We start from the raw sequence: 25,902 nt of genomic DNA, 5'->3' as shown, positions 1-25,902 counted from the left end.
CAACTCCCTTCACCTCCAACCTCCCTCAACCCCTCATATGCATCCAGAACCCTTACAACTCCTGCCTGCTCAAACTCATCCCAGCAGAGAAATGCAATGCACAAAATGAATAATACACTCTTACTTCGCCCGCCACACCAGTAGGATTCTTATGCATTCATGCATGTAACATGAACGCTGATGTCTGTATGTACTGCAGTGAATACATACGCCACTGACAGTATGTATGAGCAGACACTGAAGCATGATGGACAGACATCAGGAAAAACATGATGGAAATGCATTAAACTGTGGAGCAATTCTGATGTAGCATGAAATTATCAAGAAAGGCCAGAGTGCCAAATGGGTCTGTGTGTGTGAATGAATGAGCAATGTGACTATTCCTTCCCTTAAGGTGTAGAAGTACAAAGTAATCCTGGTTAATGATGAGAACCACAGAGGAAATCCCCTTTGTTCTGCAGAACTGCCCCTTTCTTTGTGCTGGAAATGAAAAACGACAAATAAGGATGAATAAGGTTCTTGTTAAGAAGATGATGGTTGCCGGCTCATTTTGTCTGGAAGGGCTCCCTGCCCTTGTCTGCTCTATCATCAAACACAAACAAACACAAAGAGACCTCGACTCATCTGCATGATGCAAACTGAGCAAATCAAAAATATTCCCCTGGGTCAGCTGATTCAAATTCTGTCAGTTTAGTTTAGCATAAAAACCTGTGACTCTTCTGCATTCAGCAGATTTGCACACTTGTACAGAGCATGCGTGAAGCTGGATGCATTCAGTGAGCATTTGCGTGCATCCTCTTTAATGGCTTGATGATCATGAGATGCTGGATTTCAGGCACTCAGCTAAGTGTGAAATGGCCAGAGCTGCAGCAAAAGCCTGTCACATTTTGAGTGTTTTCTTCTGGAAAAAATACCAGGGAGAAGAAAATCCATTCTTTGTTCATAATTGATTATCCTTGCAAGGTCACAGGGTGTCTGTCCAGCAGTCATTGGGCAAGTGTGTACCCCCTGTACAGGTCGCCAGTACATCACAGTGCAGGCAACAATGCACACAAATTTATAACTGAGCATAATTTAGAGATCAATTAATCTAATAGTTATGACTTTGAACTATGGTAGGAAGCTAGAGTACCAAGGGAGAACATGGGGAGAGTATTTAAACTCCATGCAGAAAGACGTTAGGCTGGGATTCGAGCCCTGAACTTTCTTTACATGAAAAGAAAATGCAATAAAATTAATTTTTGACAACTTCCGAAACATAAACACAGATTACCTAATGTTAAAATGTCCCTATTTTCAGTGATGTAGATTTTAACTTTTCTAATAGAATAGTTAAACTACCTTTTACCACACTGCTTAAATGCCAGATTCAGTTCTGCATAACTACTTAAGTGTAAAAAAAGAAATCTGTGGGACAAATAAATATGCAATGATAATGGTGCTGATTGTCTACACACTGCAAGTATAAATCTATTTTATCCCTTACTGACATAAGTGAAGAGTCATGGGAAGATGCAATATTTTATTTTCTGCTGTTTTTCCTGAAGAGGAAAATAGTTCAGCTTCTTGGAGCATTTTTCTTCTTATTTGCCAGCAAAGTTTCTTTCTCATCTTCCGTGAACGTCCCCCTCAGAATAGACAGCGCCAGATGGATGGCTGCTGCTCTCTTTGGTCCTGTTGGCAGATCAACCACCACAATCCCATAATGCTCCCCAGAGAGCCGCAGAGAGATGCATGCCAGGAACACTCTGCCGTCTAACTCCCACAGACACCTTGTTTAGTGGGCGACTGGTTAAAACACACACACACACACACGCTTCTAGTTGTTGAGCGAAGACACTAATTAAAACATTAAAAATGAATGTCCATCTGTCACTGTATCCTTCTGGAGGTGTATGTGAATGTAAACCACTTGCAGCACACACAAAAAAACAAAAGCAGAAAGATGTGTCCACTATCTCCTGATTCAATCCATTAAGGCAAGACAGAAACATCATCCGAAATCAGTCTAACATCTGGAGGAACCAGGCAGTTTGTCTCCAAGAGAGCCTCACTGAAATGGAGAGTTTATTTAAATTGGTTAGTTTCCTGGCATGGACCTGACTTTTAATCATAGTCTATAAATTGTCTACAAGTTTGAGGATGAAGGTCATTGTAGAAGCTTGATGCTGTTCTGCTTTGCTCAGTCCAAAACTAGCTGAAACCATTGGTTTGTTGAAACGCCGAAGTATGTCTAAGATTCAAGGTCTGACTCAACCTCTCGGTCTTTAGATTAAAGGAAACTACTTAGGCTGCAACAGAACAACACTAAAACTGCTCAAGCTTAAAAGGATCGTAAATCGAAACACTGCTAGTATTCAACAGTCAATGTTCATGAAGAAACTTGTCAAGAGGCTGAGAGGCTGTCGACTGACAAAGAGGCATCTCCTCCAAAGCCAACACCTTGACTGAATTTTTTACCGTCTGGAGAAGATGGGTCAGACAAAAAAAAAAAAAAACATCTGGAGGCTAAACTTTGTTTTGAAGCGGTGTCTGTGCCAGGATACCAACCAATTTAAATGAGTTCTACTATTTAAGAAGACTGATCAAAAATCTAGCCAGTATTAAGCGACAAGCTTGTTGATTGTAAAAACCACATAATTATAGTTTACTGATAAGGGACTTTTATTGATTATAAATGAGGTTGTGTAAAAATAGCATATTTGTGCACAACGGTCTTGTTTTTAAAATCACTGTATTCCAATCTTTCTACCCTGGAAAAAGAACTGTTTAAATGTATCCTTAAAGGTCAAATGACATGCATGCCCATGAGTGTCCATCTCTCACTAATGACTCTTGAATCTGGTGCTGGTGGAAGTTCATGACAAAATTACAAATAAAGCTAAGAGTACTATTAGCTATACAAGAAACATAAACCATGACAACCTGCCTTCACCATGATTGGGTGAAGGCAGTATATGGTGTGTGCACCTGTATAGATCCGTCTGAGCATGAGCTGACTTGATCTTTATCAGGACGTATTGCACACTATCAACTTACCCTCTGCAACATACCTCATTTCTTCTTCTCTGCCTCTTACTAACCACCCTGCATCTATACAGATACTCTGTATCTATAACTATGACCGCGTACAATTCAAAATTGTACAGTGTATCTGGAAAGTACTCATCACGTTTCACTTTCCTACATTTTGCTAATTTACAGCATTGTTACAAATTGTACTAGATTAGACTCCCATTATAACAATGGGGGAAAATGTTCAGTGTTTTACAAATTTATTAAAAATAGGAAACCAAGAAATCACAGCCTTTGCATAATATGTTGTTGATCCACTTTTGGCAGCAATTACAGCCTCAAGTCTTTTTTAATATGATGCCACAAGCTCAGCTCATCTCTCTCTAGCCTGTTCTTCTTAGCATCAAAAGACTACATCTTTATCCAATGTTTTACATTTGCACAGTTCAGCTGCATACTGTATGTAAACGCTGTTGCCTTGAGTCAAGGCTTCATCTTTAAGCTCTTTTGTATTGTGGCTTCGGAGCTGCAAAAGAAATTTCTACGCCTCCATAACTGGTTGTATTTCTGCTCCTCAGCACAAATAAAATAAGCAGTCCTGCTTTTATCAAACACCTTTGCCCACTCATAGCGGCAATGGCTAATTCTCCACTTGAAGACCACAACATGTTCTTAATCGGATCCTTGTAGTCTATTTTATTTCCTGCTGTTACATTATCTATGTTGTATAAAACTACAAGGGAAACGATCGGCAAATTTTTGTTTTTCAATCCAGCCTACGAAGAGAAAATGGTCATGAGAGCCCTGTGGCATCTGCTAATATTTGGCTAGTGATACGAGGTGGGTTTTTTTCTTATGCAAAGCCTTGATAGTTTTTCGTTTCTCCATTTTTTTATGTCAGGCACCGGAGTGGACGACGCTGTGGGCGAAGTGTCCATCCATGTGGAGGTTTTCACTCATCCGAACACCGGCGAACATAAAGTCACAGTGAAAGGTAAAGTTTTTTTTTCACACTCACAGACAAAATAAAAGTGAAACTACCTTTTCAAAAGCTTGCCATGGGACAAACGTAAAATAGAGCTGTCAAATAAAAATATGAACATGCAAAATATATCCACACCTGTGAAACTGCTGCTCACACTGCAACCACATACCTCAAAGTGTTTTAGTATTTGAATGTTTTGTGGTGCACCAAGATGATATTCTAAATAAAAATATAAAAATATGTTATGCATTAGTATTTAGCATGTTGTTTTGGTTGCAATTAAAGTGCAAGTCTAAAGCACATGTTTGTTTTTTCTCTATTTGGCTCATTCCATCATCATCTATGCATTTCAGTGGACGGTCATGTGTTGGTGGATTTGCAGTTGTGCAATGACTGATTTACTGTATATATCTACATATATTTAATTGCACTGAATTTTATATAAGGGTACCAGAGTAAATGGCAAAGTGTTAAAGTTCATGGGGTATGAATAATTTTGAAATTATTCTCTTCCTCTACTTTCACTCTCTGGGCAAGATGCTGCATCTAGGCAGCAAGAAAGCACCAGGATTTTCCTGTTCACTCTCTGCTTCTCACGACTCCACAGTGTCACACGTTTTTTGTTTTTTTTTTACGTCGTTTTTTTTCCGCATGAGCCTCTTTCTCATCATCACCCACGCCTTCCCTTTCACTTTCCCTCTTTTTTGTCTCCTCTCTGCCTCAGTGGTGGCTGCCAACGACCTGAGGTGGCAGACGCAGGGAATATTCCGCCCGTTCGTGGAGGTCTACATCATCGGCCCCCACCTGAGCGACAAGAAGAGGAAGTACGCCACCAAGTCAAAGAACAACAGCTGGGCTCCTAAATACAATGAAACCTTCACTTTGTAAGTTGCTGGTGATGTCACTAGTCTTACAGAAGGTTTAAGATCGTCTGTAAAAAATATGGACAAGAGTAATAAATGATATCATATAATAGTGAATTTAAATAGTTGTTTTTTTTTTTAGTTCATTTGTATTGTTTTATCTCTAACGTGTGGGGCTGGAAAAGTTTGAAAACTTTTTTTTAAAAATGCTTGAAAAGTGTTTGAATTTTAAAGTGGGAAAAGCGTACGAACCCTGACTCACTCTCCCTGCTCTGCAGCACACTGAGCAACGAGGTGGGTCCAGAGTGCTACGAGCTGCAGGTGTGTGTGAAGGACTACTGCTTCGCCCGAGAGGACCGCACCGTGGGCATGGCCGTCCTGCAGCTTAAGGATGTGGCCTCTAAGGGCAGCGCCGCCTGCTGGCTGCCGCTGGGTAAGCGCATCCACATGGACGAGACAGGCCTCACCGTCCTGCGCATCCTCTCCCAGCGCAACAACGACGACGTGGCCAAAGAGTTTGTCAAGCTCAAGTCCGACCAGCGCTCTACAGAGGAGGGCCGTGGTTAAAAAAAAAAGACGAAAATGTCAAAGTGGGGCTTAAAACGCCATGTCTGGAGCTCAGTCAGACAGCCACTGCCCTGCGGCTCTCCTGAGTCACCGCAAGTCACTGCCAGGATAATCCAGAGTTGTAAAAGCACAGATAAGACAGGAGGCAACACACACTCAGTCCTGTAAATACTTTTATTCCAGTGGCGAAGACGCAAAGCAAAGACGAGCATCACCAAGTCCACCAGTGTCTTTATTGTTGCTGATGTGTTTTAATCATCCTTTTTGATTAGCGATACAGTTTCCCTATTTGTCGTGGAGAAACACACACACTTACTGGAGTGATCAGGTGGAGAAATGTCTTGTAGCCTCTAAATATTTTTAGCCATCTTTCTCACTTTCTTTTTTTTAAGTTTCTGCCCTGTCATCCCTTCCCTGGTGTGTGCCCACTCAGAGAAGGGACCGCAAGTGCCAACAGATAATTACTGATATATGCCAAGACCATTCCCAAGCACAACAGGACCGACCGTCCAGCCGACACACAACGCAAACAGGCTCAAAACATTCCAGATATCAGAAACAAAGCACTTTTAGTTTATCACTCAAGTTTATTACTTTCTTATTCTAGATCTATATTTATATTTAAATAATTCTATATATGAACATGCATATATAAAAAATATATAAAGGGAAATATATAAGCTTACAGGATTATTCGATGGAGGTCATCGTAGTCTGTCTTTCTGAGCGTCTACCCTGTAACAGAGCACTGCCTGACACCCTCAAAGCCTTCTGTCCTGTTGACCCTCGTCCTCTGTCTGCGTCCTGTGTGGGACAGCATGGAGAGAGAGAAATCTGATGAAAGCACACATCTGAGCACTGTGATTCATCAGATTATACATAAGTATATGTGAGTGAGTGAGTGAGTGAGTGAGTGAGTGAATGAGAATGGACTCGGTGTGATTGTGAAGATGTCGACCTCGTGTTGCTGGCTACCTTCAAATGTAATCACAAAGAGAAGCCATCGCTACGTTAGTGACATGTGGAGGATCCGTTCAGTCTTTATAGGTTTGTTTACCATTTTAAGGTCAAAACTTTCATTTTTCTGTTATTTCTAACCTTTGTGTTTTTACTGCAAACATTCCTAACAGCCCAGACTGGGTCTGTCAGCCGTGCAATACAGCAGAGAGATTAAAACCCATGTCGTTTCCTTTCAGAATAAAAGCACCTAACTGCCAAATAAGGAGGAAGGAAATTATTTAACAGGTAACATGCATAGAGAAAATATTTTTGCAAAGTAGCATCATGTGAAGTGAAACATCTCGCCCTTCACTAACCCGAGTGAGCACAGATCTTCAATATTACCAATATTATTTAGCTGTGCGATGCCTTGCAAATTCTGAAGCTTTTCACGTTTTGTCTCATTCCTACCACAAACTTCAGCGTTTTTTATTGAACTTTATTAAGATTGACCAACACAAAACAAAACATTTGAGCAACAAAGCAAATCAAAGTCCTTTGAGTCATAAAAACAACATTAAATCACTGATTGAGAAACCAGGGTTCATATAAGGCCCAAGAAAATACATGGAAGTTTGTGGTTTTAAATTTACAGAATGTAAAAAGTTTGCTACTTTTACAAGGCATGTCACGTGCTTCACTCCGAAATCCAGAAAAGCCTCCGGTGAAGGGCTGCTGATCCAAACCAGAACTGGTCTGCATCCCACATTTAGAAGACAACATTAGGGTCCAAACAGTGTACAGAGACATTTCCAATACTCAGTCGCTGTTGCATCTGTGAAAACTCATTTGTTGTCTATTTTGTTTTGACTTTCAATAATTATCTAAAAGATTTCAGAAAAAAATACATTAAATCCCTGAGCAGTTGAGGTTTAAAACATTTTAGATTCCGTTAACTTTTCATCAATCTCACTATGGGTTTACAAAACCTCTAAAACTAAATATATTTATGAGTTTTCTTTCTGTAACAACTTAAAAGAATAAAGCAGAAGAAATTTTGTGTTCAGGACTCAAAACGATGTATTTCTGGGTCTTGAGTAATTAAAAAGGCCCCATTATTGAACAAAGTGGACCAACTGAACTCTATGCATCTGATCTGTAAACTCTATCTAGATGAGTCCTTCCTGAATCAGTCTTACAATGTTTACATGGTGGATTATTAATCTAATTATAGCAGCACAAGTGTCTGATATGTTGTAAAGCTGTCTGCTTTCTGGGCCAAAAGTCAAAGCTGTTGTGGCGTCGATCAGAGACTGAAGTTTTGTTGATGTAGGAAAAGATGGTCCTGAAGCGGATTGTTGTAAATAGCTGCCATGTAAAACACGTCAGAATACGTGAAGTGAAATTTGCTGCTCTGTTGTAGACTTGAATTTAGCACGGAGCGACCCAAGCAGGTGATTAAGTGCAAATGGGTTTCCAGTTTGAGCATGGAGCTACAGCTGAAAGATATACTGTAGGAAGGCCGTGTCCATAATGGAGATGAATTACAAGCCATATGCATCTGCTTGATTAGGAACTAAAATGAAAGTTTCTGACTTTCACTCTGGCAGTACACACATTGTTACACCATGTGGGCTACAAAGGTCTAAAAAAAAAAACGTATTTATAAATGTTGTGTAACTCACTAGCATGTAAAAGGTCTTTTTATTGGAAGAAAACATCTGCACAGTCTTGACAAAAAAAAAAATACAGTCATACAATTGACATCTTGCTGGAAACGCCACGAAAATAATCTTTATTGCTGTTGACAATGATTCTCTTTAATCGAGGAAGGTCTTCCTCCTGCTGGGCCGTCGGGTTTGAAGCTGAAGTAGATGAAGCACAATGAAAAGCACATACATAACACACAGAGGCGGACAGACACGCATGACCATCCTCCCCTCCCCCTTGCTCTGTCCGGCCGGCCGAACCACATGGGCGCGCCGGTCGTGTACTTCCAGAAACGGTGCATGACGGGAACAAGAAAAACAAAAAGAAACCGTGTTGTGTCAGCACGCATTAATTATTTGATGTTCAATGCCAATTGTTGTCTTCTATATTTTGATATTTGGATTATTGTTTTCTATTTTTCAAATGTTTGTGAATATATAAATATGTATTACTGATGACGTGTAGTGGGTGCAAAGTACTGGCATGAGAATTTTTTTACACAAAAGATGTTTCTAATTTAGTTTTTGTTTTATTATTCTGGTTGTTGGGGGCCGAGGCTCCTGAGACTACAGTCCAACTGTGTTTCTGCTACCAATAAAACATGGAAAACAGAAATTTCACACTTTTCTCTGTCGCTTTGTGCAAAGATACAATGAAGCTACATTTCCACCAATGTGGATCCATTTGTTGGCATTTCTGGTCAAAAACAATATGTGAAAAGTGTCCAATATGATTCTTTTATTGTAGCTGTATATCTTTTTCACTGAATAATTAAAAATATAATAAATCAACCTGACTTTTTAGGACATCTGTTGGAGATAAAATGTTAAGGAATTTAATTCTTAATAATCATCAAAGTCACAATTGTTATCTTTAGACAATCTAAAAGATTCTGAGTCATTTCTGTGTTGAAAACATGTTCTCGACAGACAACACGTCCATTTATTCAGGAGAGCTCATGTTGTCATACAAGCCCACAGCAGATCCTCCACCTTAATAGAGGGCATATGGTGCCTTTTCACAAAACTTGCTTTATTTGGGGGGGGAACAATTTTTTAGACTGATCTGACCAAAGCAGAGTAGAGATTGTCAAACACCACATGTCTAGGTTTGTGATGGTAACACAGAACAAACTTTTGCCTGGGGTGTCTTCTAACAAACCAGCTGATCTGTGGTAAAACTTCTAATGCTGATTTCCAAAACTTAAGAGACCCCAAAATGACATCGTCTGCAGCGGTTTTAACAGTGAGCTTTGGATTTTTCTTCCTTTTCCATCCTCACTGTGTGTGGTGGAAACATAGATTGCCGTCTAGTGGAGAGCAGCTAAAACAAACGGGTTTCTAATGCCATATTTATATCAGAGACAAATGAAAAGATACGATTTACTATTCAGAAGTCCTTTGGAATTCTTACAAAAAAAAACAGATTACTTATTTATTACGGTTTACTTAATCCCAGATTTGTATTTTGTTGATATATTTTTTCAACATAGTACCTGCATTCAGCTTCAAACTTAAGGCCGGACTCTTAATGTTTCAGTGTGGCATTATCACACTGGAATAATAGATAATTTCTTAGGGCTATTCACACATTTTTACATGAGTATAGAACTGAAAACGGTAGCAGAGATCAGTAATCCAGGACTCATTAAGTTAGTAGAAAAATCTAATCCGAGGGCTTCTTTTAGACTAATAATTTTGTTTAGCGCCACTAATGATCAGAAAGGTGTTTGCATTTCAGAATGCAACATTCAACATATGGAGTAGTACTCTTCTAGGATCTGCGTAGAAAAGAGATCTTGAGGGATTCTGGGATGACTAAGTCGTCTGCGCTGAGGGCCGGGGGAGGCGAGTAGGGCACAGTGACGGGGAACGCTCTCCTCACGTCCATGAGGAGCTGTGGAGGCTGACTGTCAGAGCGGCCTCTGACGAGCTCCTATAGGAACAGAGAAGACGATCAGCACTGACCTGAGAGGCATCATTTTAACAAATCCGCATGTCAGACTTTTACAGCGAGGCGGGCGGTACCTGGACAGTGCGAATAAAATTTAGGGAGACTTTTTCATCAAGATCACTGTGAGGAGTGTAGAGAGTCAGGATCTTCATAATCTGTAGAATTATGAAGAGGGCATATGGGCATATAAATACCCAGTGAGGCTTGGGTTTAGAAAATAGCATGGTTGAAACAAATTCCTTCCAGAAGTGAGAAATAGACCCACCTGCTTGCTGGAGAGAGCGGTGCAGGTCCGGACTATGGCCTGAGCATCCGCATCCGTCTTTTTCCCCACCTGCAGCAGCTGAGCTGCCTGGATGAGCGGCTCCAGTGTGGCCACAGCGCCCCCTGCTGCCAGGTCTTGGCTGCGCAACCATTCTTCGAGCACACTGACATTGTAACTGAGGGAATTAAAAAAAATAAATAAATACAAATTTTCAAAGGTAAAAGTGCAGTGCTTTGGGAGTTATAGTTACTGCTGTCAAAAATTACTCACAGCCTACAGGTTAATTTTAATTTCCCATTTCAACATTTGGCCTTGAACACATCTCTATTTCAACATTCCGACCAGAAACTTGAACGTAATTTATGTGATTGCATTCAGCATAAAGTCATGAGTAATTTTAAAGTGGAATAAAATTTCTAAATACTTTTAAATATGTTAAACAAAACGTTAATCATTTTTTTAGGTCACAAGTGTCTGAGTCAATTTCATGAGATGAATTGGCAAAAGGATCCGTGTCTAAATGAACAAAGAGAGAGATTTACACCAAAATATTAACTTAGTGGGCCTGAATACTTAAGGCGCATCACACCTCTCATATTTTTATATTAAATAGTTTAAAAAAAAAACATCTAATATACTCTTCTATTTCACCATTATGTACTAACTTTGTGTTGACGTTAGCAGTTGAATTAAGTTTATCTGACATGAACACCTTAGTAAGGATGTACCGATACCCCTCTGTCTTTTTCCTTACACAATTAATGACATTAAAGTTACTAAATGGATTAAAAAGCCCAGGGTGGGGCGTTTATTTGCGACCGTGTACCGTATTTGCATGCCACGGCTCCAGCAGCACATGTCTTTCCTCAGCAGCAGGTTGTTGAGCGCAGAGGCACAGATGAGGTAGGTCATCTGGCGGAAAGCTTGCTCGGCCAGACTCTGGGGCAGAGCCTGGCGGCTCAGTGCGGTGTGAAGCGCTCTGAGCTGCCTCAGCACAGACGCCATGGTGGGAGAGTCGGCGCCGAGCGGTCGAGGGTCTGAGCCTGCCCGCTTCCTGGAGACAACCAGCTTCACCGCCGAGCCGGACAGACCGGCGATGGTCTCGCTCTCCAGGAGGGCCGGGACTGAGGCGGAGAACGAGAAGGGAGAGGGAGTTCTAAAGTTTAGTGGAGGGAAGAGCGTCGGCAGCACCGGCATGAGGTCACCGTAGCGTTACCAATGAGTTTCTGCAGCAGTGTCTCGGTGATGGAGAGCAGCTGCTGATAGGCCTGGATACAAAGGACACTCAGGGAGCGGATCAAGTCGCTCAGGTCGGTCGTCATAGATACGAGCTCATCTGAGTCCAGGCTCTAACAAGTCAAACACCAAAGAGTTATCATGGAAACCGCAACCAGACTGCATGTACAGTTTAAAAGAAAACAAAAACAACAACAAACAAAAAAACACATGTCTAGTCAGAAAACTGAAGATGACCAGCAGGTGTCGGCTACCTGTTCTGGAGAATGTTGCACCAACAGGTCGTGCAAAAGACTAAAATTTTTCAGCCACAGAGCAGTCATATCAAGATCAGAGGTTTGCTTCTGAAGAAGGAAAACACCGTTAGAACAAGATCACACCGACGGAAAAGTTTTTTTTTTATAAAACATTTCATTACTCCAAATGTTTGAAAGTTGGCTGCAGGTCCCTTCCCCCACCACCCCCCCCCCCAGCCAACATGATGGGATCTGCCTCTATAATTACATTTCACTGCCCCCTTCTGGCACACGCAGAGCAATCGGAGCTCCGGTTACCGTGAGAGCGGCCTTCATGGCGATGAGAGCGGAGCTGCAGAGCGAGCGAGCGCGAGCCTGGTCTCCACTGCAGTCGGCCTGACGGACGCAGAGGAAGATCACGCTGGCCGGCAAACCTGGAGGCAGAGCCAGCGCGCCTTCAGAGCGGAGGTCTGCGGGACAGCGAGAGCATCGGAGAGGAGTTTGATAAATGTGACCAAATAATTGTCATGCAGCTGCACAAACGGGTTTCTGTTTGGACTGAAGGGAAACCTGGCACATAAGAATACTGTATGCAAGAGAAAAAGAAAAAAAATGAAACCACTAAAACAAGTGGTGTAAAACGCAATATTTAAAGTTAAAATTATATATTTTTTAAAAATGCACAATCATAGGACTTTATATATTACTGTACAAACACTAATAAACAATTGTTTATTTTTCTTCAAAAATAAAATAAATGTTTAGGAAAATGAACCAAACATGTCCTACATCGATACACCGTCTACATCTACATCGTCGGCTTCCTCTGCACTAAAAATGAGTTTAAATGGATGAAACGGAGCTCACCTGTGATGAGGTTCTTGATGAGTTTGGTTTCGTCTCTCTTCCTGCACTCCAGCAAACCGGCGACGGCTGCTGGTTTCGGCCGAGCAGCACAGAACGTCTCTGTGGTTGGAGCCGACAGGGAAACTGGAAACAAAAGAAAACTCAACCTGACTGAATGTGAAAGACAACTTAAAAGATGAATATAAAAAAACCGCAAATGGAGAAGACGTCACAGGACCGTAGATTTGCTGCACTGCAGTGATTTTACTTCATGTGGGGTTCAGAGTTCAGGTGAAGACTCGCCTTGCGTCAGCAGGTGTCTGAGAGTCGCCGTGTGCCTCAGCTCCTTCAGCTCCCTCCGCAGCCTCATGCACTCAAACTCTCTGGCTTCCAGCAGCTGCCACAAATCCTAATGGGAGAAACATTCAGACCCTTAACTTGAGGATCCCCAGTTTGTTGTAGTTCAGTCACAACAAGAGAATCACACTTCACCATCATGTTTAGAAATCTTTGAATAACGGCATAAATTACCAGAATCTGGATGCCGTTTGACACTTGTGGTTTAGTATAAATATATCCGAACATAAATAAGGAAACAGGGTTAATTTAAAAAAAAATAATAAAAAAAATCTAATCTTAAACTTGCTATTTGTTACAGATCTCTCTGGTAAATGAGATCTTGGATCTCAAAACAAAAATTTACCAATACCACTGCTGCTTTAAAGGCTAAACAACTAGATTGCATTCTCAGCAGAGGTGGCGTAGTTGAATCCTCACCCGTTTCTTTGCAGGAGAGGAACCAGAACAGATCTTCTTACTGAGCTGGTTCCTCAGATCCTCGAGTTCGTCCTTCCACTCAGTCTGCTGCTTCTGCTGCTGGCTCTCCAGAAACCTGGCAGACACCAGGACAGATTAAACGCCTTCACTGAAAACGTCATGCCTGAAGCTACAGTCACTAAAAAAATAAAAAAAAGTGTTTATACCTATTGAACTTTTGCACATTTTGTTACAAACCTCTAATGCATTTTTTTAGTGGAGCATAATTGTGAAGTGGAGGTGAAATTATACATCGTTTCTACAGATAAAACCTTGAAAAGTGTGGCACGCATCTGTATACAACACTGTTTACCATCATACCCCTGCATGAATTCCAGTGCACAAAATTGTGTCATTAAGTGGAAAATGGAATTTTACAAAGATCAAATAGGAGAAAAAAATGTCTAAATGGGTAAAGCTGGTATAGATGGGTGTGTATATGAAATACCTGTAAAATTTACTGAAGTTTGTGGCTATAACGTGACAAAATGTGAAAAACTGCAAAGGTTATCAAATACGTGAAGCGACAGAGGAAAGACTGACTTGTTGGCCACTCGTACGGCATCATAAGCGTACTCCAGGTCTTCTCCTTTCTTCTTCACTGCCGGGTCTTTGGCCACGTCCATCTTCTCCATCAACTGATCCTGTCAAACACATCCGTGTGTTGTCACAAAATGTCCTGCACGAGTTTAAATCCAAAGCTTCATTCCCTTTCGGGCGTTTCCTGACCAGCGGCGACTCCGAGCTCCACGCCGAGATTCTCCTCTCCGGAGTGGGGGACGTCACGCTGATTCTGCGCTTCTCCTCCGGGGACGGGAACGCCGAAGTGAAGGGGGACCACGAGAGCGGGGTGAGAGACTGGGGCGACAGCGGAGTGGAGCACGGAGAGAGAGGCTCGGAGATCAGACTCTGAGCCGAGTCGGTCCTTCTGTGTCCTCTGGAGCGCTGCGTTGGGACGAGACAGAGGGACAGAAGTGAAACTATCCAGCTGGACTAATAGTATATCTCGTTTAGGTGCAGCTGTGGACCTCGGTGAGCAGATTCATCTCCCTCAGGTTGTCGTATCTCTGCTCCAGTCTGGTGAGCTCCCTCAGGAGACCCTGGTACTTCATCTTCTCCTCATCCAGCTCTGACTGCAGAGCAGCGCTGGCCTCTTGCACGGCCTTTTGTACACACTCTGCATACATAAATAAGATAAACCAAAGAAAAAAATGTTCAAAGCTGTGGCAAGGCAGGGGGAAAAAGTGATTAATTAATGCAGAGAGGAGAAAAAGTGGAGCCGCACCGTTTTGTGTTCTCTCTTTCTCGTGGAGCTGAGCGGTGAGATTTTCCTTCTCCTTGCTGATGTTCTCCTTGTCTTTCTGTAACGCTTGCATCTCCTTCAAAAATTATACGAGCATTAAAATCAAGAGAAACAGCAAAAAACGGAAAATCTGAGGAGTATTTTGACCTTGTTTCTAGTGCAAATATCTTAGTACACTTGAAATGAGACAAAACCTAAATTACAAGTAACTTTCCAGAAAGAAATGATGACGACCAACTAGCTAGATATATACTTTATTGGTCCCAAAGGGAAATTATGTTCCTTAATATTGAAGAAACAGTACTCACAATAAATGAAATTGTCTGTCTGTGGAACAAGACATTTTTTACCATATGGGAAGTTAATAATAAATATTAGGGAATTTTTGCAGTGCAACCAATAAAAGACGAATGTAGGAATTTGTCTCCAGTAATTTCATTTGGATCATTTCACCTGTGTGAGTCGAAGGATCTCCTGAGCGGCTTTCTCCTCCGCTCTCCTCCTTTCCTCCACCTCCTTCTCGCTGACCGCCGGGGAAGGCGGCGGCTTCTCCAGTCTCTGGTTTTCCAGCTTCTGGATGATCCCCCTCAGAGCCTCCAGCTCGGCGCTGGCAGCCTCTCGCTCCGCGTGGAGAGTCCCTCTCAGAGCAGCGCTCTCCCTCACCTTGCCACACACAGAAAACGTGATGAAACTAGATCTCTAATCCGGCAGATTTTCATGTTTAGAAAACAGATCTCTCTGTGACCCACCTGTTGGTTGAGTCTGAGCTGCAGCTGCATCAGTTTGACCTCCATGCCCTTGTTGAGCTCCCTGTACCGCTCCACGGAGCGGGCCTCGGCCTTCAGCCTCAGCAGCTCCCTCCTGCTCGCCTTGCGGCGAACGCAGCACTGCATGAATATGACCGCGGCGCGCACCCGCCGGTACGCCCGCCTCGCCAGCCAGCCACGCACCGTCGCCTGGAGCAGCACGGCGGCCCGCTCTGCTATCAGCTGAGGGGCAAAGCAAAAGGTTTTCACTTGTTTAAAGCCAGATGTGCAACTCAGTGGTGGAGACGGTGCTCAAACACCAAACTTAAGTAAAAATCTTTCTTTTACTAGAGTACATTTTTGTCTGTTTATATGTACTTTTACTCAAGTAAAAACTTTTAAAGACAATTAGTACAGTTAGCTCAATATTTGAGCTAACTGATACAATTACTTTACTGTAGCGTGTGTTCTAAACACACGCTACATTGTGTTTTAAAAAAAAACACAATGTAACATGAATGTAATGTAACATTATAGAAATGCAGTGGGGAAGAATGTACATATTTAATGTAAACTGGAGTGGAGTAAAAGTTGAAAGTACTCACGATTAAATCTACTTAAGTATTGATACCTAAAAAAAAAAATTTACTTAACTAACAAAGTACCTGGACTTCGCTACATCCCATCACTGGTAACTCATAACTTCGACATCAGATAGAGAGATAAGAGGCCGGCACTGAATGCTGACCTGTCTGTATCTGCGGCGGGCCAGAGTCCCCCTGGTGAAGGCCTGGATGGTGACGGTGGCGTCTCGAATCATGAGGAAAAGCTGCCTGACCACCACCATCCGGTACGTCTTCTGGATCACTATGGCAGCCTTTGTGTAGCGCAGAGTCAGAGCCCGCCTGCAGAAACACACAAACACACACAGTAGACAACTAAAGGCTTTCAGACATGCATTGGTTTCAGCTAGCAAACTGGTCATTTACTAAAAGTGAAAAAAGCAAATAAAATCTGGGAAAAAAAGCATAAATTTGCTAGTTGCTGAATGTGATTGCAGGTCACTATGATTTTTATTTTTTTGAAAACACACTGACTTGTGACTTGTCTTTGCATGAAAACATGAGAATTTTGTGACACATCATATGTGTAGCCATGCTGATCAAGTATTAGTCATTTCTAATAGACAACTTTGTAGCGTGAAGTACATATTTTCTTGTATTGCTTCCATTAAAGCAGAACTAATATTTTCCCCCTTTCCCACCTGAGCTGTGGACATCTGCAGCTCCCCCAGAAAAACAATGGGACTCTTGGCTACTTGGGAGTAATTATTTCCATTCCTGCAATGGCAGCTGAGGTTGATAATGTCCTCCATCAAACCTCTGTGGCCTTCACATAACATTTCTTTAAACAGAGATTACAGGTAAACTATCAGTTAATTTGCCCCCAAAGGGTCTGACAAACCCTTTGGGGGGGTACTTTTTTAAACCTTTTGAATTCTTTAATTGTTTCGCTTTAACTGCACAACTTTGAGTTGGCCTATCACCTAAACTCTCAGTGAAAGATTGTGGCTCTCAACCAAAAACAGATGGAACGGTTCTAAGGGTGCGAATCCTTCTGTAAGGCACTGTGTTCAGATATTCAGTGGATTTTGAGGATGTTCAGAGAGTTAAAAGCTTAATAATAAACATTTCTCCTCACCGTCTGGCCAGAGCTCCTCTGGTGTATCTCTGGATGGTAGCAGCCGCCCAGAGGATCCTGCTGTACCTGATCCGAGCCAACCAGCCCTTGGCGTGGCGCTGGAGGGTCACAGCAGCGACACGCAGCCGCTCATACCTCAGCCTCTCCAGGACAGCCACCTGACCCGCCCGGAAAAACACTTTGGTCTTTCCGAAGCAGTACTGGTCGGTGTCTGGGATGAGCTGAGGCAGAGCCTGTCTGCACGAGGCCTGAGCCTGATCCTGGCTCTGGGGTCCCCGAAGGAGAAGACGATACCTGCTGAAGAACTCCTCGTATGTCCATCTGAATGCAGATATAAACCAAAACACACATGTTATTTGATAGAAATTAACTTCAAATGTTAAAAACATGGAAGGTTCAGACTTTCTTTCACTTGTGATAATCTCTTTCACTTCATCTCTGGTGTTTCACCACTTCATTTATTTACAAAGAGTGAGATCAACTAAGTGTCCAGCACCTGGATGGATAACCGGCTGCACTGATGCGAATAGTTTCCAGAACCCCGCAGGCTCTCAGCTGCTGCACCGTCCGCTGTGGGTCAAACCTGTAAAAAGTGGAGGACGGTCCTTTATGAGTGCATGCAAAGACAAAAAAAAAAGTAATACATATGCACACATTTTTTGTTCGGAATTATCGAATGACAGCACAGACTCACATAAAAGCTGCTTTTAGGTCGTTGGGTTTAATACAACGCACATAGTGAGGAGTGGTGCTGTTCAGGGTGTCCATCAACATCTGTAAGGACTGACGAAACTGACAAAAAAAAAAAAAGCAATGCACTATGAGGCTAAGGCTTAAAAAAAACCATAATGGTTTTGTTGGGTTTTTTTACATTAGCTCACCTGGAAGCCTACAGTCAGCTTGTGTTCTCTGGCGGCTCTTTTTCCTGAGCGAACGCTCCCATTGGCCACAGAGGGAGCACCTCCCTGCTGCTGGAACAGCTCAGCCACCAGCTCAGACTGACGCGCACACACACACACACACACACACACACACACACAGGGAACAGGGTGGCATCGTTTACTGAGAAAACACGCATCATTGTTTGACTTCGGTATTGATCAGGTGTCTACCTGACTTGCTTTGAGAATGTTGATGAGCTCCTCAAACACCGTGTCTCGGTTCTTGTCTAGAAAGCCGCCGCATTCATATTGCACCTGATTTGCGGGGAGAAATATATTTAAAAACGCCTAAAATGTTGAGCTTTATACGGTTGGGAACAATTGGAGCTCCGCATCCAGGATGGAGCATCTCATTCCTTACCGTGTCAGCAAAGTGGAAAACAATGAAGGCGCTGTTTGTCATCCTGGGCTTCCCGAAGTGAGGGTGGGGCTTGCTGTTCAGGTGTTGGTCGTACAGCTTTCGGGCCCAGTTCTCATCAGACCCCTTTGGCATCTGGGTAATTCAAAAAGAAACATGCCATCACAGAGACAACCGTGTTGGAGCATTTCATCAAACATACTGAGTTGAGAAAGAAGCTCGACCAATCCATCATATCTGCTGTAGTCCGTGAATCACTACATTCCATCGATCAGTATCCACTTTTTCCAAATGTTTTCCAGGATGTTTAATTGCTGATAGTTGTTTCTTCAGTACCAGAGCCAACTGAATGATAAATTGTTCATTCGTTTTTTTCTAAACTTACATTCCATCCAGAACGTGTATCATTGGCCTGAAATGACTCTTTAGGGCCAAACAAATTAACAAACAATTTAATCCTTACAAGTAAAACTGATGATGTGTACAACTGAGACTTTCAGCTGCTTCTGTTCACTGCTGCAATATTTTCCACAACCACTGCATCCAAAGGATAATGGTGACAAAGTTACTGGGAGAATTGGGATTGCAGATCCAGAAAGGACTGGAATGACTCCAACATTCTGGAGATGGAAGTTAATTGAGACCGCCTTAAGCTAAAAGCCACAATTAAAGGGATAAAGTTGTAAGAATGGTGACTCCTTTCAAATGAGCAAACAGACCGACACCGAGACTGACCCGGCACTCTTCGTCCAACAGATCAAATATTCCCAGAGGGCCTTCGATGAGATTGATGCACTCCTGGTTGTCGCTGAATTCGATCCTGTTCCAAGCCAACTCCTCTCTGACGTACTCCTCCTGCTCCAAATGGAAGACGTGCTTGAAAGAAGGAAAGAAAAATATATATAATGGTAAACTTGGGGAACAGATGAGCACAAAATATTTAAGAAAACGTGCCCTTCTCCTTCCAAGGGGGTTTACGACATATCGAGACCACAATTGGAGAGGCAAAAAGGGAACAAAAACCGAAAATAATATAAAATGGATGAAAGAAGGTAAACAGATAAATAGAAATTGAATTTCACATTACATGAAAATATTTCCACTACTTGTGAGAAAGTCTCTTTAAATGCTGTTGTATGTAATGCAGTACATACGCCATATTTATTGCGAAAATAGCATATTTATGATCTGCAGCCGTTATTCTTTGCCATTTCTACATAAAATATCCAATCAGGCATTACAATCTGTAGAAAAACTTTGTGATGTTTCATCCCATTTCCATGGCATCTGTTTTCGCCACAGCTTCACGGTGGTTGCAGGTCCCACACTGCAGAAGCTGAGCTGAGTTTCTGATTTTAGGTCAATTGACTGAATGGACCGCTTTAAATTTTGTATCATTTATGTTATTTATACAGAAAATCCATTGTTGTTTGTATAAGAAATGTAAAATTTAAATAAAAGGAATTGCAAAGGCAGAAGGGCAATGCTGAAGAGGGAATAAACATGGAAATATAAACACAGCGTTGTAAATAGGACCTTTGATGAACGCATTGAGGTTCTGTTAGGGCAAACATGTGATATAACTCACCCTGTTAAACTGCTGCTGAAGTTTTTCATTTGCATAATTTATACAGAACTGCTCAAAGCTGTTCTGGTCAAAAGTCTCAAACCTGCTCCAACAAAGAAAACGAAGGACTTGTTAAACTATTATACACAGAGCAAGATGTGACCTCTTGCTGCACACAAACAAAAGAGCCAAAGCTCGTCACTAACCCGTAGATATCCAACACTCCTATGAAAGATTTGGTCTTCCCCTTCTGCGATCGCAGGGCCGAGTTGAGACGCTGGACCGTCCACGTGAACAGCTGACCGTAGATGTGTTTGGCAAGCGCGTCTCTGGCTTCTAGAGCCTGCTGACCAGTCATGGGCTTCACCAGCATCTCCCCCCCCACCGCCAGCCTGCGGCTGCACAGCCAGTGAGCCATCTGAGATCCCTCGACTCCCAACAGCTTGGAGAAGACGGCCAGAGAGCGGTCGTCTGCCTGAGGAGGAAACACAAAACCCATACTGCCACAGCTCGTTTCAGATCAAACATATTTTAGTGTCAGACAAAGATGACATGAGTAAATACTAAACACAGTTTTCAAATTATGGTTTCATTTATAGAAACGAAATTACCCAAAACAACTTAGTCCAGTTTGAAAATCTAATTAAATACCCTTACTAGCTACATCCAGGCCACATCATCGTCTGAATCACAAAACTACTTCAGCAGAACTTGAACATGTAATAGACTCAGAACAGACTCAAAGGTTTTGAAAAGCGACTCACTTACTTGGACAAAAATCAAGAATAAATAAGACATTTATCAGCCTGGAAAAGGATTAAAAAAACATTTCTAATGAATCGGGAATCCAGCGAACCACAACGAGAGGGCATCATCCACACATGGAGAAAACAACTGAGAATCTTTCCAAGAAACAATTCATCTAGGAGGCCGCAAAGGAACCGAGAACATCTAAAGCTTCACTTTCCTCAGCCAAGATGACAACAAGACTGGACAAAGACGAGCCAAGGCCAAGCTCACAAAAAAAAACCCGCTCATGTTTGACAAAAACATTCTGTGGACCAGGGAGACAAAAGCAAAGGGTTTACATTTTGTTGCATCTCGCATACGATCCTGCAGCATTTTGTTACAGCACCTTACAGTGAGGTGGTCTTTCACTGCTCTGTTGTTTCAGGACCTGGATGACTTGCTATAATTATTGACAATTAGTGTTTTTCTCCAACAGAAAATCCTGAAGGAGAATGTACGACTATCAGTTTTTAATCTCATACTCAACCTTGCCTGGGTAACGAGCAGGACAATAATCCAAAGCACACCAAATAAAACGCTGAGAAACTCAGACACAACAAAGACGTGGGTTTTGCAGTGGCCCAGTCAAATTCTGGACAAGCATCTGATTGAGATGCTTTGGGATGATCTCAAACTGAATCAAATAATCTTCAATGGAGAGGAATTGAAAAAAGAGTTGGTCAAAATCCCTCCAAAGTTGTAAAATATTAATTGGTAGTTGTTGAAAACGTGGAATGGCACAGTAAGTTACAGGTGCATTTACTTTTTTCTGGTTTCCAGGTTGGTTTATCATAGGGTTTTTCCCCAAAAAGTTATCAAAACATTTGATTCATTTAGATTATTTTCATATAACATGAGAATTTGTTTGCTGAGCTAAAACAAGTGACAAAACAGGGGTCGAAACCTTTTTTCACATGACTGTAAATGAATTAGGACATGAAGTAGAAGAACAAAAATGGAGAATAATGATTACGCTGATGTAACTCCTGTCGGCGCTTCTGCCGCTGGCTTGAATGTTGACGTTTCCCAGGTGCAGAACAGCCGACAGGATCCTGAAGAGCTCCATTTGCTGCTCAGACTGCACACCTGCAGATTCAGCACAACGAAGATGTTGTTTCTCTGTCATGTTGTTGAACTTTATATTCATACAATCGTGCGACTTCAAGAGCAGAATACCGAGGACGGTGAAAGCATTGCGAGTTCGCTCCAGGTCTGACAGATCGTCCGTGCCGGGAATCTGCATCTCTCCTCCCTGTTTGGTGTAGTGGAAATATTCAGGCGGCTCTAAAGTAAACCAATCAAAACACGTCAGTCCATTAGCAGAGCAGGAATAAAATCAGAAGCAGCGTGAAGCAGGGGCCCACCCAGTTGGAGTGATCTCATTTCAGGCAGCTCTCTGGCTGCACACAGTTGATAGAACATGTGGTAGTTTCTCTCTGATGACGCCTTGCACATAGCAAAAAGAAATAAGCAGGAAAAACTCATGAGTATTTGCATCATTAAGAATTTTAAATCAGCAACAAGCTGAAGAATCCCACCTGAAAGACAACCCTCGACTTCTCCAGCAGATAGGTCCGCATGTTGGCCCCGATGATGTCCCCCTTTCTACCAAAACCGATCTCGATGTACTTCCCGAAGCGGCTGCTGTTGTCATTCCGGGTGGTTTTAGCATTCCCTATGGACTACAAACAAAACAGAGGCGTGACATTCCAAAAAAAAAGCCAACTTATCTGAGGGTGAAACCGTTTTTTTCCTCCATTTACCTCCATGATGGGGTTTGAAGCCAGCACTCTCTCCTCCACGCTGGTCTGTTGAGCCGCTCCTCCGACCACAGCAAAATATCGCATGGTGAATTTGGCTGAAACCGTTTTTCCAGAGCCAGACTCCCCACTGATGATGATGGACTGATTCCTCTCTTCCCTGAGCACAAAAGAGTATTTGCATTGCACATTTTAAGACAAGAGTCACAAAGTGCTTCAACAAACAAAATCAAAAATCCCCCCCTCTGTTAAAAGGAGCCAGGGGCTGTAAATAATCTTTATAGATTAAGAGCCATCACAAAAACTGAACCCGTCTTCATTTCCTTGACCTCTCACCTGGTCATGGTGCGGTATGCTTCCTCGGCCACAGAGAAGATGTGAGGCTCCATGTCACCCATGTCCTGACCGCTGTAAGCGTCTATTACCTCCTCACCATATATGGACAGCTGATCGTAGGGATTTATGGCTACCAACACAATACCTGCAGGGACAGACAGAGAAGGAAACCTTCAAAGCGCCAAGCATATCCTGAGGATCCTGAAGATTGTAAAATAGACCGATTCATTAAGTCAGGTTTTAGTTAAAAAGGTAAAGCAAAGCTTAAACACTTGTTGAAGATCTTCAGCGTAACTACCTATAAAACTTCATTTGATTCTATTTATGATCATATCCATGTAAATTAGAGGTTGTCTTTCATACCCATTAAAGTAACATTTTTATCATTTCACAAACAACTCTTAATGTAATTTACTGTAATGCAAAGATGAAGATGAATGCAAAATAGTGTAGAAAATGAAGTGGAAGAAAAATGGTAATTGTTCTACATCCCCCCCCCCTCACACACACTGAACACAATGTGTTAGAATGGCCTAGTCAAAGTCCAGACCTAAATACTACTTAGAATACGTGGCAAGACTTGTGAATTGTTGTTCTCAGATATACTCCATACATCCGATTCAGCCTCATGCGACATAAAATCCCAGCAAAAAACATGTAACTGCTTTATCTATTCTGCCTGTGAGAAGCAGATTGATGTTCAAATGATAACTCTACAAACATTTTAAAAGGGATCTTAAACGAATATTTCTCCCACGTCACCTTTCTCAGGATTTTCAGTCTAACCACATCTTCTAAAGGTTTTGCAAACTGTGAGGATGTGGGAGTTCCCTCCGAGTCTTAACCTTTGAGTTTATGATTTGGAGACGTTATTGTGGGCTGTAACAACACAAACAATCACCCAGGAGCAGGTCGCTGTTTTTATTACCGTCGAAAGGTTCTGCGATCTTCTTCCACCCCATGCAGCCCTGTTAGAGTTCATCTACCAAACATAACATTCCCTGAAATGTCTCTGCCGTCGTCTGGTCATTCTTTAGTCTCACCACAGTATGTGTAGATGCTGCTGTAGTCCAGGAAGCGGACCCGGAGGTTGTGCAGCACAGCAGGCTCGTGCAGGAAGCTGAGAGCCGTCAGGTCGTTCTCCCCCTCCAGGATGTCGGGATTCCCCAGTGGGGGGAGATCGGACGTGGAGTCCACAGTGTATTGGACCTCCTATCAAGAGTAGATTGAGTAGGAGATCATCAGTGCTGCTAATCAATTTGTATTTAGTGACAAACTTGGTTTAGAAAGACATGGACATTCATGAGGGAAACTGGCTCACGTTTCCATTCTGGAGTTGCAGCCAAAGCTGTTCGTCTCCAGGGTTGTAGTCCCTCAGGAGAGTGGCTGAGACCCAAACTGCTTCTGGGTCAGGCACCCACACACCTGCCCCCTGACGAAGTGATAGACAGATGTGTAACTATAGAACCGTTTATAAAACAAACACATTCTGCAGGAAAACAATCCAAACATCAGTTGAGGAAACAAATTATCAGAATTTTATTTATTTTTTTACATTTTTTTTCTAAATTATACTCTTATGCCGTCACATTTCCTCACCCCACCCAGGCTGCTCATTTGACACCCATCAGCACAAAAAGCTCTTAAACTGTGTTAAAAATTAACACTGGTCATCCTCTCTCTGAACTGCCTGTACGCTTAACTATTTTTCACCAGCAACATATTAATTTATTTATTTGCTCTAACAGATAAATCTAAACTCTTTGCAGATATTAATCTGAGTAATTTGAAATCAGTCAGGTAATGAAGGGGTTTAAGAACAATGATCCTACCAACCTGTCATCTGAGGGGCTAATTCTGAAAGCTAAATTAAACTGCATGCCTGAGATATATATATATATATAGAGGTAGATATATGTATAAGCTCACCTTTGTGTAAAGCTCCAGAGTTGCCATGTTTTTATCCTTTCCAATCTGTGTAGAGACTTGTAAAACCTCAGCCCGGTCTGCATGTTCCTGCCCGAGGAGCGGCCGGTGTCCTCTGCCTCTCCTCAGAGCCTGCCTCTGTCCAGCTGACGGCAGTTTTGCACTTTGTTCACACTCACATAAAGAGGCAAGCGGGTTAACTGTTAATCTGCAGCAAATGGATGAGCAAAGATTGATAAATCACACTCAGGAGCAGCTCAGGGTATTTCTTTTTTCCTCTCGGTGAGACCTATTTGCTAAACTGAGGACAACATCTACAAGGTCCTTGACTGATATTCATACCAACTTAACTTTTTCACATTTCAACCACGTTGGGATTTTAGGAGATGGACTAAAAAATTTAATTTTAATCAATATTATAAGTAACTTTTGCCATGGATTTCTATGTAGCTGATTTTACTCTAACGGCCACCAAAAACAAAGACAACTTGTCTTCAAAAGTCCCATGTCAGCAAGTTTTTGCAAAGGTTTGTCATTAACCAATTATTTGATTCAGGTGTGTTGGAGCATGGATTCATCCAAAACTTGCAGGGCAGTGTCATTCAAGGACTGGAGTTGCAGGCGTGTCCCTTATCCAACACACCTGAATCAAATGGATGAGTTCCCTCATCAACATGTCATTCCACTTCAGGTGTGTTAAGAGACTCGTCGAAACTTTGAAGGGAAGTAGCTCTCTGTGACTAATCAAATAATGTGTTAGAATGGCCCAGTCAAAGTCCAGACCAAAAAAAAAAAAAACATTATAAATTTAGTCTTTAAAACTGCAGCATAAGAGAGCAACACAATTCTTAGTTTGAGCTTATGCAGCAAAGTGACTAAAGCAAAATAATTTATGAAGGTAAAATTTTTTTTTTTTAAATGCCTGACACACTTTTCAGATTTTTATTACGTAAAACGCCACAATTATGCACTACTTTTGTTGGCTTTTCACAATTAGTCCCAATCAACTCCCCAAACATTTGTACTGAACTCCATGTAAAATGT

General features: G+C 42.1%; 2 protein-coding genes across 10 annotated transcripts in view; one reads left to right on the top strand and one right to left on the bottom strand.

Moving 5' to 3' along the window:
- LOC102224386 (protein unc-13 homolog A-like) overlaps positions 1–8,870 on the top strand; it is a 47,356-nt gene extending 38,486 nt beyond the window's left edge. For all 9 annotated transcript variants that reach the window (XM_023339908.1, XM_023339915.1, XM_005795600.2 and 6 more), the window contains 3 exons: positions 3,917–4,009; positions 4,725–4,884; positions 5,142–8,870. In XM_023339908.1, coding sequence (XP_023195676.1) covers positions 3,917–4,009; positions 4,725–4,884; positions 5,142–5,430 — 542 coding nt within the window. In that variant the 3' untranslated portion in view covers positions 5,431–8,870. The remainder of the gene's footprint in view (positions 1–3,916; positions 4,010–4,724; positions 4,885–5,141) is intronic.
- On the bottom strand, positions 8,055–25,851 carry LOC102234667 (unconventional myosin-Va-like). Its single transcript, XM_014470996.2, has 35 exons — positions 24,862–25,851; positions 24,254–24,364; positions 23,976–24,144; positions 22,933–23,077; positions 22,600–22,756; positions 22,375–22,518; positions 22,201–22,282; positions 22,013–22,120; positions 21,810–21,922; positions 20,254–20,522; positions 20,069–20,150; positions 19,216–19,356; positions 18,484–18,615; positions 18,294–18,377; positions 18,063–18,179; positions 17,876–17,973; positions 17,678–17,764; positions 17,182–17,502; positions 16,229–16,385; positions 15,484–15,723; positions 15,188–15,397; positions 14,717–14,810; positions 14,460–14,608; positions 14,161–14,376; positions 13,975–14,075; positions 13,393–13,507; positions 12,919–13,024; positions 12,637–12,759; positions 12,088–12,239; positions 11,788–11,877; positions 11,514–11,646; positions 11,124–11,421; positions 10,298–10,472; positions 10,107–10,187; positions 8,055–10,014 (listed from the first exon to the last, which is right to left on the bottom strand). The coding sequence occupies exons 1-35, from the start codon at positions 24,886–24,888 to the stop codon at positions 9,853–9,855; spliced, it is 4,989 nt and encodes a 1,662-aa protein (XP_014326482.1). The 5' UTR covers positions 24,889–25,851; the 3' UTR covers positions 8,055–9,852.
- Positions 25,852–25,902: the final 51 nt, after the last annotated feature.

Source organism: Xiphophorus maculatus, chromosome 9 (assembly GCF_002775205.1).
Source record: "Xiphophorus maculatus strain JP 163 A chromosome 9, X_maculatus-5.0-male, whole genome shotgun sequence".
Classification (NCBI taxonomy): Eukaryota; Metazoa; Chordata; class Actinopteri; order Cyprinodontiformes; family Poeciliidae; genus Xiphophorus; species Xiphophorus maculatus.
Note: the sequence above shows the minus strand (reverse complement) of the source record. Positions and strands in the feature narration are given on the sequence as shown.